This window comes from Octopus bimaculoides, chromosome Z (assembly GCF_046866305.1).
Source record: "Octopus bimaculoides isolate indiv1 chromosome Z, ASM4686630v1, whole genome shotgun sequence".
NCBI classification, from domain to species: Eukaryota; Metazoa; Mollusca; class Cephalopoda; order Octopoda; family Octopodidae; genus Octopus; species Octopus bimaculoides.
In genome coordinates, this window is record NC_142944.1 from 43348014 (window position 1) to 43363266 (window position 15253).

Genomic DNA, 15253 nt, shown 5'->3' on the forward strand with positions numbered 1-15253 from the left:
GTGCGTATGTATATATATATATTCAATAGAATCTCAGACACTTAACTCCTTGGACGCAATTCCAGACCCTTTCCATGGACTTTTGAGGACACATTAACATAAAACATCAAACGGGTCCTCTTAACTACGGACAAAATATGACAACGAATTGTTTTAAATTCCGATTCTTTCCCATTTCTTTGACTTTTTAATAGTTTTGATAAGTCTGAGGGCAACGAGCGGGCAAAACCGTTTGTATGCCGGGTAAAATGGCTTAGCAGTCAGTATATCGTCTGTCTTTGTGTTCTGAGTTCAAATTCCGCTGATGTCGTCTTTGCATTTCATCCTTCCGAGGTTGATTAGTTTGGGCACTGGTGTCGTTATAATCGGCTTATCCCCACCCTCTAGAATGGAAGACCTTGTGCAAAAAATTTGAAAGGTGACCTGGCAGAATCTAACGATTCTGCACAACGGACAAAATGCTCTGCGTCATTTCAACCGGTCTTACTACGTTAATAGCTAAAAAGTAAATGTGGAAAACAGCACGAAAATGTATTTTGATTGACTTTTTTTTATTTAATTTTTTTCCCCTTTTAATCAGACGGGATCATTATATTTATATGCACATAAGCACACACGCATATACTAAAACATCTAATAATCTATCCATCCAACCCGCTCTTCCTTCATCCATTCCCCCTCTCCCTCCATCCACCCATTGGTACGTACATACGTTCGTATATACATACATACATTCATGCACACATACAAGCATATACACATACGCCCTTACATACAAGCGTACATACATACACATATGCTTACATGCATACATATAAGTGTACATATATACATAGATACACATATACATACATACATAGAACCGTACATACACATATATATATGCATACACACACACACACACATACACACATACACACATACATACATACACACATACATACATACATACATACACACACATGCAAACATATAATTTCACTATTTTTTTTTTATATAAATTCCTTAAAAAGATGTTAGCGTTCTATAGATCCACGCGGCTCCCAAAAATTACCATCATTTTAAAAATCATTATTTAAAAGAATTTTTAAAATTATCCTTATTTTTATAAAATTGCACCAGATTCTTGAATTTCAGCTTCGAAAAAACTATGCTAAACTATACAAAAAATATATAATTGAATTACTAAATTCTTTTGAAAAATATCTTTCCGCAACACCGGTTTAATTTAACCAATTACGGCCGGCAATGAAAAACAAAAATGTACTAATAAAAATGAAAAATGATTCTCCGTCGGTTACGACGATAAGTGTTACAGCTGATTGGATCAGCGGAAATTAACGTGCAAAATGGCTGAGCACTCCACAGAAACGCGCACCCTTAAATTAGTTAGGGCTGGCCCCTTTTGAAATACAGGTACTGATCATTTTTGTCAGCCGAATCAATTGGTGTAACGTGAAATAAAGTGTCTTGCTCAAGAATACAATGCACCGCCGAGAAACGCACTTACTACTAAGAGGGTGAGAGAATACCGTAAACACTAAAGCCACACGCCTTCCACACACACACACACACACACACACACACACTCCCTCCCTTCCTCTCTCTTTCTGTCACACACTATGTGTGTGTGTGCGTAATTGGACATGCATACATTATATTCACACACATACACACTTACAGACTAACAGACCGACAGATAATATAGATAAATAGATAGATAGATAGATAGATAGATAGATAGATAGATAGATAGACACACAGAGAGGCACACATAGACAGGTAGAGAAAGAAAGAGAAACAGACAGACAGACAGATAGAGAGAGATATAGAGACAGACACAGAAACGGACAGATAAGCAAGCGAATATTTTTTTGCATCGCAACATCTATAACGCACACACAGACACACTGGTATTGTACAAGTCAGTGAAATTAGTGAGTCGCTGGCGAGGCTGTCCTCGTTATCGCCGAGAAGAGACCCTAAACTATTGAGTCTGTGACTGTAGGTGTTCTTCTACTATATATCGCTCACACAGACACACGATTGTAGTCTACACAGAACTGTGAGCAATGCACGCACTCACACACACACACACATATATACACGCACATACATACGCATTGGAAGCTATGCTGAACAAAACATTACGCGAGCGTGCGTGTACATATATACTCTTTTTACTCTTTTACTTGTTTCAGTCATTTGACTGTGGCCATGCTGGAGCACCGCCTTTAGTTGAGCAATTCGGACCCTAGGACTTATTCTTTGGAAGCCTAGTACTTATTCTATCGGTTCTCTTTTGCCGAACCACTAACTTACGGGGACATAAACACACCAGCATCGGTTGTCAAGCGATGTTGGGGGAGGACAAACACAGACACGTAAACATATACACACACACATATATACACACATATACGACGGGCTTCTTTCAGTTTCCGTATCAAATCCACTCACAAGGGTTTTGGTCGACCCGAGGCTATAGAAGAAAACACTTGCCCATGGTGCCACGCAATGGGACTGAACCCGGAACCGTGTGGTTGGTAAGCAAGCTCCTTACCACGCAGCCACTCCTACGCCTGTATATATCTATCCCAAATATGTTTTGATCTCGATGTTCAGTTCGAACAAACTAGACTGCACTAGATACATGAGAGAGTACCCCTTGGTATCAATATAGCCTCTGTCGTAAATATATATATTTACCACACACACACACACACACACACACACACACACACACATACGACGGGCTTCTTTCAATTTCCGTCAACGAAATCTACTGACAAGGCTTTGGTCAGTCCGAAGATACAGGAGAAAACACTTGGCCAAGGTGCCACGCTGTGGGACTGAACCCGGAACCAAAACGGAAGCAAAGTTTTTAGCACACAGCCATAGCTGCGCCTATAGAACTTTTCTCTTTTCTCCTTAAGTTGTATGTGTTTCAGATGCGGCAATACTGGGGCACCTCCAAGAATTTTTTTTGTCGAATGAATCAATGCCAGTACTTGAACACCCACCCCCTTTTTTTGTAAGTCTAACACTTACTCTAACGGTCTCTTTGGAAGTGAACACTGATTGGCAGGTAGTGGTAGGGAACAAACTCAAAGACAGACAGACACGCGCACACACACGTCGAATGAATCGACCTTATTCTATAGTTCTCATTTGTAACGGACACTTTTGTCAAACCGCTACGTAACGGGGACGTAAACACACCAACACCAGTTGCCAAAGCGGTGGTGGGGGAGACGCATAGATACACAGACACGCATGTATAAGGGTGTGTGTATATATATATATATATATATATATATATATATATATATATATATATATATATATATGAATATATATTATACATATACATACACACAGAAATACAGATACACATAATTATTATATTCATACACATACGTATATTTATGTGTGTATGCATATACATATATATATAGATGTATATATGTATAAATACATGTAGACATATATACACACATGAACAGATACATATATATCTATACACACACCAATGCTATAAGTAACGTTAGTTTGCACGTTAATTTCCTAAGTAGAGTGTTCTGTTGATCAAATCAACTGGAACCCTGGTCGTCTTATATATATGGACAAGCATATACATTTCGTACTCAGAAACACATATTCAACAGACACCAGCATATATGTGCGCGCGCGCGCGCGCGTGTGTGTGTGTGTACACACATAAGTGTAAATAACGGTTGCAAAAACTGTATAAAAAGTTCGTTTTTATACGATGTATTTTCCTGCCGCTTTAACAGGCTTTAATATAATTTGGAGAATATATGAACGAGAAAAAGTATTTATCGGCCATGCTGGGGCATTGCCTGGTACATATATTAATTTTTTTTCGTTTGGTTTATCAGATAAATTGAAACGTCAAAGAATTTGAGAACTTGTGTCTGTGGATAAAAATTTTGTGTATGCTTTGCTAAATGTATAATGTATGCATGTGTGTAATTGCGTGTGTTCATACATATATCTATCTATCTATCTATCTATATATATATATATATATATATATATATATATATATGTAATGTATATATATATATATATATATATATATATATATATATATATATATATATATACATATATATGCGCACACATATATATAAACATATATGTATACACACACACACACACACACACACACATATATATATATATATATATATATATATATATATATATATATATATATATATATATATATATATATATATATATATACATTCATGTACACATATATATATACATATATATATATGCGCATTTATATTTATAGATACGTACATGCAGCAATGGACACGTCTAGGCGGAAAGACTTTGGCCATGCGGCAGCAACGTCAGAGTAATCGTTTTTCTTTTAATGGCCAATCTTGTGCGATTGAGTTTTGGTTGCGGGAGAATTAAATACTCCTGCTGGTCTCGAGTTCCTTGCACTGATATAGTTTCATCCTGGATTTTGGACAGGAGACCCAACTTTACACACACACACATACACATCCATATATTATATATATATATATATATATATATACATAAATATATAAATACATATATAATATATATATATATATATATATATATATATATATATATATATATATATATATATATATATATATATATATATATATATACGAACCTATATACATACATATATACATATGTACATAATATGCATATATAATAAATATATATATACATAAATATATATATAATATATATATATATATACATATATAGTTTATATATAGATATATATTATGTATATATAAATATATATATATGTATGTATGTATATATATACACAAATGTTTGTGTGTAATATACATATATATATATATATATATATATATATATATATATATATATATATATATATACATACATATATATATATATATATATACATACATATATATATATATATACATACATATATATATATATATACATACATATATATATATACATACATATATATATATATATACATATATATATATATATATATATATATATATATATATATATATATATATATATATATATATATATATAAACAAATACATATATACAGACAGAGAGATGAGAGATAGATAGATAGATAGATAGATAGATAGGGGTAGTTTGGTAGAACTATTATTAGTATATTACTAATTAAGTGATTGTGGAAGATGGAAATAAGGGCTTGCGGTATTGCTTCCGGTTGATCTTTTTTACGTTTTGAATTCAAATCTTGTCGAAGACAACTTAAGACCATCATTTCTCTCCTGTGTCGAGAGTTAAGTGAAGATTGCCTTATCATGCAATGGAATCCGATATGTGAAATAATGTACTTTTCTTATTATTCCTGATTCAGTCCAAAAATTCTTTAGCAGCATTTCGTTTGTCTTTAAGCGCCGAAACGAAATAAAGGAAGAACGAGTTGAATACTGAGTCCATAAAATGAAGTACCAACTAGCCCCTACCCCCAAATTTCAAGCCCTGTGCCCATAATAGAAATGATGATGGTGGTGACTGTTGTTGTTGTTATTAAGGCAATGAACTGGCAGAATTGTTAGTAGGAGTGGCTGTGTGTGTGGTAAGGAGCTTGCTTACCAACCACATGGTTCCGGGTTCAGTCCCACTGCATGGCACCTTGGGCAAGTGTCTTTTACTATAGCCTCAGGCTGACCAAAGCCTTGTGAGTGGATTTGGTAGACGGAAACTGAAAAATGTCCGTCGTATATATGTATATGTGTGTGTGTGTGTGTGTGTGTGTGTTCGTGTGTGTGTGTGTGTTCGTGTGTGTGTGTGTTTGTCCCCCCCCCTCCCGAGCATCGCTTGACAACCGATGGTGGTGTGCTTACGTCCCCGTAAACGAGCGGTTCAGCAAGAACCGATAGACTAAGTACTAGGCTTGCAAAGAATAAGTCCTGGGGGTCGATTTGCTCGTCTAAAGGCGGTGCTCCAGTATGGCCGCAGTCAAATGACTGAAACAAGTAAAAGAGTAAAAGAGTATACCAGGCAAAATTCCACCGAGATCGATTTTCTCTTTTATCCTTCCGGATGGCATAAAACAAGAAGCAGGAAGTCGGTGGAGTCGGTGTAATCGACTAGCCCCTTCCTACCCCAAATTTCAGATCTTGCGCCCATGGAAGGATTATTATTGTTGTTTTTGTTGTTGCTGTTGACGACGACCTGGGGGAAGCGCATAAGTAAGCCGGACTAAATTTTTACAGGCATTTTGTCCGCCTCTTACAATGCGAGTTCCAATTCTGCCAGTGTTAACTTTTCCTTTCATCATTTCGAACGTCGATGAAATACATACCTGTCAGCTACTGGGTCGATGTAATCGACGACCCCGCTCCCCGCATAATTTCAAGCAATGTGCCAGCAGTAGAGGGGATTATAAAAGGCTTCAAGACCTGCAGAATCGTTACAATGCTGCATACAATGCCGAGCGGTATTCCTTTCAATGCTTTAGGTTATTAGTTCGAATCCCACACCCCTAGTTCACAATTTTATTGGTTCGTCCATAAAATGAAGTACCATTCTTGTAAGTATTCCGGGAGGGGGTGGGGTCGACATAATCAACTACCTTCATCACTTTGAAAGTGTTACTTTTGTGCATAAATTAAAAAGCAGTTATAATTACAATTTTAATGAAGTGGATTGGCAGAACTGTTATGAGGCGGGAAAGACGTTTTGCGGCTCTTCACTCACCCGAGTTCAAATCCCTATGGGATCGCATTTTCACATACGTGCCTCCAGCGGTCGATAGTTTAAATTAACTTATTATTAGACAAGTAAATAAATACTGGGGCCCAAATATACCTTGGTTAAGGTATTCAAATCAAAACTGCAGCGTTTGAGGATGCATTGAAAACTAGGAGCAGCAGCAGTCGCAAGTGACGACAGTCTTCGTGCCAGATTTTTTATAGAGATTCATGTTATTTCCGCATTCAATGACGCCTTCTTCACGTTCAGCTCACACCAAGGCCAATGACCTTGGATCTGCATACCAACTTCGTAAATTAAAAAGTAACCTAGATAGCCTCTTCTAATCTATCTATCTATCTATTTGTTTTTCCTTTTCTTCCCGCGATCCCTTTTGATCGAAATCCCCACCTTTTTTTCCCGCGATCCCTTTTGATCGAAATTACCCCCCCCCCCCAGAAAAGCTCTACTTTGTAATTTGTCCATTTTCTGTATTTAGCCCTGTGTGGCTATAATAAAAAGATATCTATCTATCTATCTATCTACCTACCCATCCATCCATCCATCCGTCTATCTATCTATCTATCTACCCATCCATCCATCCGTCTATCTATCTATCTATCTACCCATCCATCCATCCGTCTATCTATCTATCTATCTATCTATCTATATTGAATATTTGTATGTACATATATTCAATAAACACATATGCATGTGTTGTTTGAATATAAACACACACACATGTGCGTGTGTGTAGATGGATATATATGTCAATGGAAACTGAAAGAAGCCCATCGTACATTGTTATATGTTTGTGTGTGTATGTGTTTGTTTGCTTGTCCCCTACCACTGTCTGACAACTGGTGCTGGTGTGTTTACGTCCACGTAACTTAGCGGTTCGGCAAAAATAATCGATAGAATAAGTAGTATCAGGCTCTAAAAAAAAAAAATATATAGGTACTGGGGGTGAGTTCACTCAACTTCAAGGTGGCGCTCCAGCATGGCCGTGGGCTAATAATGGCTCTAAAACAAGTAAAAAAAAAGGGGGGAAGAGGTACACATACACACACGTATGCATAAATATATATATACATATATATATGTATATGTATATATATATATATATATATATACGTGTGTGTGTACACACACACACACACACATTCTTCTACGGGAACATCCACAACGTCCTTCCCAATTAAACGCAGTATAGTGTAAACTGAGAGAGCCAAATCGCTGTCGGTCGACCTCGTCGTAAAAAGCTAAAGCGCCCTCTCAAATCTTCAACACAGTTTTTTTTTCCTTCTTCCATTTTTTTTTTCTTTCTTTCTTTCTGGTTCGTAATACAAGAACAATTTATGTTCTGATATACAAGCACTGTTACAAAACCGGGTTATTTTACAGCAAGTAAGAAAACTAAACACTAACCTAATTAAGTTGAAGTCAACACACACGAGAAAACAAACAATAGGAAGATCATAGCGATTTAGTTAATAAATGACCCCTACCCTTGTGTTTAAAGGAAGCGGGGGTAAATGGTAAAGGGTGTTGCCTATGTAAGAAGTATTCCTTCTTAAAAATCAGAAAGCGAACTTATTTATTCAGGCGAATCAAACAGAGAAAAATGATAAATATAGAAGTAAATAAATAAATAAAGTGTAAAATTGTAAAAGTTTTCCACATTGATGATATAAGCTCTAGAGGTGAAATAACTTCTTTTTTTTTTTTAATGTTGAATGTGTATAAGGGTGTATATATTCACACATACAAACATACGCACACCTACACACTATATATATATAAACATATGTTTTATCTTTTATATTTTATTGTTTCACGGCTCTGCCCCGGCAACATATTTATATTTTTAGAAGAATGAATCGATCCCTTTTCTTTAAGCCTAATTCTATCGGTCTCTTTTGCCGAACCGGTTCTCAAGCGATATTGGGAGGACAAGCAGACACACAACCATATATATATATATATATATATATATATATATATATATATATATATATATATATATATATATATATATATATATTTATATATATGTGTGTGTGTGTGTATGTATGTATGTATGTATGTACGACGGGCTTCTTTCAGTTTCCACCTACCAAATCCACTCACAAGGCTTTTGTCGGTCCCGAGGCTATAGAAGAAAACACTGGCCCAAGGTACCACGCAATGGGACTGAACCCAGAACCATGTGGTTGGTAAGCAAGCTACTTACCACATAGCTACTCCTATTATATATATATGTGTGTGTGTGTGTGTGTGTACATATGCAAAGACGTATGTATAGTTTTAAAAAAATAGAGGTTGTTTGATAAATCAACACCATGGTAATTTTACAGCAAACTGAAATTGATACGTATGAGTGTGCACGCGCGCATGTGTGTGCGTGTCTATGTATACATATATATACATACACATGCACACGTACACATATATGCACACTCACACACAATGGTGGTTCTATAATTTTCGGTATACCAAATCTGCTCGTGAGGCTTTGCTCGGCCGAAGAATATATAACAGAAGGCACTTGACCAAGGTGCCACGCAGTGGAACCGAGGCTAAGACCATTTAGTTGAGAAGCAAGCTTCGTACCACAGTCACACCTGCACCTGTACCATTCTCTATAATACATATGGCGTATGTATGTGTGTATGTTTTGATATATGTGTATATATATATATATATATATATATATATATATATATCAAAACATATGCATTTACACATACATGTTCAGATACCCATTTACAATACAAGCATATATATATATATATATATATATATATATATATATACACACACACATACATACACATATGTATATATTTATACCTATATATATGTATATATTCTTATATATACACACACACACACACAGATATATATATATACAAATATATACATATATATCTACATAAATACATGCATATATATATATATATATATATATATATATATATATATATATATAAAAACATAAATACACACACACATTACATATATACATATACATATATATATATATATATATATATATATATACACACACACACACATTACATCATTTACTTGTTTCAGTCATTAGAACGCGACTGTGCTGGAGCATCGTCTTGAATATGCTTTTAGTCGAATGAATCGAAAGCAGGTTTTTTCATTTTAAAGGCTGGCACACATTCCATCGGCATCTTCTACCGAACTGCAAGGTTACGGAAACGTGAACAAACCAACACCGGTTTGTCAAGAAGTGGTTGGGAACACAGACACAAACACACGCTGTATAGGCATAAAACAAAACATACAAACCTGCACATATACATGCATAAAACAAAAATACCCCGTTGCTGATGTTAAAATTCCAGTGAAGGAGACTTGGATCTAGGTTAGAAACCGGATCTTACTTTAGTGACAAGAATTCTTGAAATTCTTGAAATAAAACTGAATAATGACATACATACAGACATATATATATATATATACGACGGGCTTCTTTCAGTTTCCGTCAACCACATCCATACACAAGGTATTTATTAGTCGGCCCGAGGTTACATATATATATATATATATACATACATATATATATATATATATATATATATATATATATATATATATATATATATATATATATATATATTAGTATGCTGTATCGGTCACAGAAGTGTGTGTCTGTCGCAAATAAATGTGTTTTGAGTGTGATTGTATACTACGTGCAGGTACTTGTGAATGTGCGTGTAGAAAATATGTTTTGCGCTCCCCCAATTTGGCTTCTACGTGTGTCTTTTCATCTTTATGTATGTGCGTGCACTGGAGGGTGTGTGTGTGTGTGTGTGTGTGTGTGTGTGTGTGTAAGTATATGTGATTAAATGTCTCAGATAATTTTATTGTTATTAATGCAATATAATTTTTCGGCTTATTAACCTCATTCTTAAGTACAAAACAATTTGATTTACAAATAATAGGCTAATTCCATATACATATAGGTATTATATATATATATATATATATATATATATATATATATATATATATATATATAGAGAGAGAGAGAGAGAGAGAGATAGACATATATACATAAATACACACACACATATATATATTGACACACACACACACACACACATATGCATACATATATATTAATGCTTTTGTTTATGTTCAGTTATGATATAAACAATCTTACATTAACCTGATGAGTCACTTTACACTTTTTTTAGAGTACAAATTAATATTTTTATACTAAAAATGTTGTTGATAGTGACTTCGAAGTTTCATTCTAATAAGCCATCGCTGCAGAGGCCGAAACTTTGAAATTAGTGTCATCAACATTCTTATATGCAAAATTATACACACAAACATACATACACGTCACACACGCACACGGTTGATGCTTATTTTGTCTGATCTCTCGAAGCTTGCACATGCACACTGTCCGATATTATACAGGGTGAAATACACCGCGTATTACTGGTATTCACGATTTCACCTTCCTTAACGTCACCGAAACAAAAAGTCTCGTGGGAATGGTACTAAAAGTTGTCTTCAATATTTTCTGAGGTATATGTTACTCTTATTTCTAGCTGATCGAGCGTCACATCCTTCCCCTTGTTGCAAACCAATATCTAACTGAAAAAGAAAAAAGAAATGGCACGTGCTGGCAGAATCGTTAGCACGCCGGGCTAAATGTTTAGCGGCATTTCGTCCGTCCTTTCGTTCTGTGTTCAAATTCCGCCCACGTCGACTCTGCCTTTCATCCTTTTAGGGTCGATAGAATAAATACCAATTGAACACTGGAATCGATGTAATCGAGTTATCCCCACCCCCACCCCGAAATTGTTGGCCTTGTGCCCAAATTTGGAAACAGTATTTTCTGAAGGAGTTTAGTGGCATTTAATACGTCTTTTCGTTCAGAGTTCAAATCCGTTAAGTTTCGACTTTGCCTTTCATCCCTCTCAGGGTTCATAAAATAAGTAGCAGTTTAGCACTGGAGATTGATGTAATCGACTTACCCCCTCCCCTGAAATTACTGGTTTGGCGCCAAATTTTGAAACCAATATTTTCTCAGGCATATGTAGCTGTTATTTGTAGCTGATCGAGCGGCACCTTCTCCCCCTTGTTGCAAGCCAATATCGAAAGAAGAGAATATATTTGATCACTATGTAATTCTGTATTTTATGATTCTCTATTTTAGAAACCTTTAAAAATTATTTTCGTTATTTGCTTCTTTCGATCTTTAAGTGATATTTCGAAGAACACAAGGAAACGGTAATGTGACTTCTTGTAGAATAATTGGGTGGAACACTTCATTATTTGTTTGTAAAGTTTTGTCACGTAGGTGGTGGAGTTGGATTTTGTAAATAAGTATGAAAAGCAAAAGTGAAAGTAGCTTTTCAATGTAGTTTGAAAAGGTTGAAGGACACGAGGAAACGGCAAGTGACATTTTGTAAGCTAATTGGGTGGAATATTTCATTATTTATTTGGAAAGTTTTGTCAGAAACAAGGTAGAATTGGATTTAGTAAATAAGCATTGAGAACCGAAAGTAAAGTAGTTTTTATATTCAATTTACTAAGACTTGGCGGCGACCTGGCAGAATCGTTAGCACATCGGGCAAAATGCTTTGTGGCATTTTCGTTAGTTTTTATGTTCTCAGTTCAAAATTCCGTTGTGATTGATTTTGCTAGTCATCCTTTTAAAGTCGATATAATAAACGCCAGTTGAACACTGGAATCAATGTAATCGATTTACCTCAGCTCCACCCCGAAATTGCTGGCCTTGTCCTAAAATTTAAATTCAATATTATCCCAGTGAGTTTAGCGGCATTTCGTCCATCTTAATTATGTTCTCAGTTGTAATTCCATCCTGATGGACTTTGCCTTTCATCTACATTTGCATGCCTGTTCCAAATGATTGGGAACCACTGAAGGTGTTACGGTCACCGTAGACGTACTTATTATTTTTGTCCATTTTTCTACAGCTGGATGTCCTTCCATACACTAACCAGCACACAGCAAGCACTGGTTACAATATATATATATATATATATATATATATATATATATATATATATATATACACACACATGCATGCAGATACATACACACACACACACCTAATAGAATATACACACAAGCATGCATGAATGCATACATACATACATGCATACCAGCAAAATGGATTAAAAGAACACCCAGGACTCAAATGGTAGTTAATTTATCGACTCCAAAAGGATGAAAAGCCGACCTCGGCCGAATTTGAACTCAGAATGTGAAGGTCGGAGGAGGAGGAGGAGGAGGAGGAGGAGGAGGAGGAGGAGGATGGGGAGGAGGATGGGGAGGAGGAGGAGGATGGGGAGGGGAGGAGGGGAGGGGGAAGGAGGAGAGGGAGGGGAGGAGGAGGATATGTTGTGAGCATGTGTGATGTGTCTTTTTGCATATGCTAGTACTATGCATGCATGTTTTTAGTTATGCCTGCTTATATATATGTATGCATATTGCCATCCGGTTTCACCAGTCCTCAGTCAAATCGTCCAACCCATGCTAGCATGGAAAGCGGACGTTAAACGATGATGATGATGATGATATATGCATCAACATAGAATGTTCTCAGTTCGTGACCAGTTTCAATCACTTTCTCTGTGCAAATATATGTGTGTGTAAGAAGAGAAGGTGTGTATTACATTCGTATTTGATATATACTGAGCCTTTTTTTTCATTGGCTCTCACACTTTATAAAATTTTAAACTGAAGTGAACATCTTCAGATTTGGTATATTGATGAAAATTTTCATGTTGAATCCGTTTTTTTGTTTATTCACATGGTCCAGAAAAAAAATTTAGGAAAATGTTACACACGTTTAAATTTTGATTATTTTTACCAATCAGAAAACAGGATTTGGAAGCTGGCATTTTCTGCGTAATGACAACATTAACATTCAATGGTGGAAGTTTTAATGGCGGTAGTTTTAAGAAGTTTTAATGAATAATGTCATGTAAAATGCTGGAACAGGCATGTAACCAATATAAATAATGAAAAATTTTCAATGAATTTTTTTTGTTTTTTGTTTTGTAAAAAAATTACAATACATTTTTGTAGTAAATATTCAAAAACAAAAGTTTGCAATACATTCTAGGAGTTTATCAAACAAATTGCAATTTTCCTGTCTCCTCCTGACATAAACTCGCAGAGATCAACCATAGAATGGTAGGTTCCCATAGCATTGTTTATTCCCTCATTTTGCAGAGACCATTGTGCTTTGCACTTGTTGTTTGTAGATACCATTTATTGAGCTAATAAGCTTTATGCTGTGGTTTACCATTTCCTTGGATTTCAAGCTTTCCATCATATTCGAAAGATTAAATAAGTTGGCTGTGGTCATATTTTTTATTTAGACTGAAAAGGTGCAGGAAATTACACGGTTCGAAGCAGACTATACTTTGGCTTGTTACTATGGAAATAGGTACCAATATATACATGACTTTTGATTGGCTAAAATTACTAAAAATTTGCAAACTCTAAAAGCTATTAACTTTTTATTAATTCATAGCAAAAAAGAATTTTATTTTCATAATTAGCACATAAAACTTACATCAATACACCAATTCTGAAAACAATTGGAACAAAATTAAAAGAACGGAAAAGTGTGAGTGAAACAGAAAAGATCTACTATGGATCGCCAATTTACTATTGCTTGGGTGAAACCCACCAAAATCTTATATGGACCCCAGCTGGGAACCACTGGCGTATAGCATATGCTAAGTAAGAGTTTGGTAGCTGTCCAAGATGTTGTAAAATTACACAAATGGGGAATGTTACAATGCATATTCTTTGCACGTTGTAAAGATGAGCAAAATTAAAGGAACTGAAAAAAGTGAGCCAAACATAAAGGATCCTATAAAATTCATCCGTGTGTGGGAAATGCTCAAAAACTTACCCTGGTCTGCGCCATGTAAATCCTCGAAGAAATATTCGGTTGATATTTATCTGCGTCTGTAGTATTAAGCAATAAGTTTGTAAAAAGAAATTCCAGATTCCTCCACACTTGAGAAATACTCGATCAATCCCACGATGTTAAGTTAAAATCCAATTGAATACTGTACTTCTGTACCAGCTTCTGTAGAATGAAAACAAAAAAATGTGAGATAAATATAACACTAAATAATAATATTTTCTTTATTGGCCAAAAAAGCCAGACTCAAAGCATAAAGGGACACAAAGAACAAGTGGAGTTTAATATAATATACGTGTATGAAATAAGATAAAACAATAACAATTAACATTAAAGATTTAACAATAAACTCTCCAAAAGGGGGTTGGAGGTGTTTCTCTCAGGGACAACCAAGGCACCCCATACATCTTGGTCACCCTTGCAGCAAAGGGCACCTCGCTCCTTCTCAATTCCTTTGGCTTACAAATATATGAGTAGGTTCATTAATAACAATAATAATAATAATAATGATGATAATGATAATTGGAAACTATGTAAACA

The 15253-nt window shown here is 35.2% G+C and overlaps 1 protein-coding gene across 7 annotated transcripts in view; it reads right to left on the bottom strand.

Moving 5' to 3' along the window:
- The window catches only part of LOC106880485 (homeobox protein Meis1), a 142137-nt gene extending 127259 nt beyond the window's left edge, over nt 1–14878 (bottom strand). For all 7 annotated transcript variants that reach the window (XM_089365247.1, XM_089365243.1, XM_089365241.1 and 4 more), the window contains exon 1: nt 14699–14878. In XM_089365247.1, coding sequence (XP_089221373.1) covers nt 14699–14713 — 15 coding nt within the window. In that variant the 5' untranslated portion in view covers nt 14714–14878. The remainder of the gene's footprint in view (nt 1–14698) is intronic.
- Between the last annotated feature and the right edge of the window lie 375 nt (nt 14879–15253).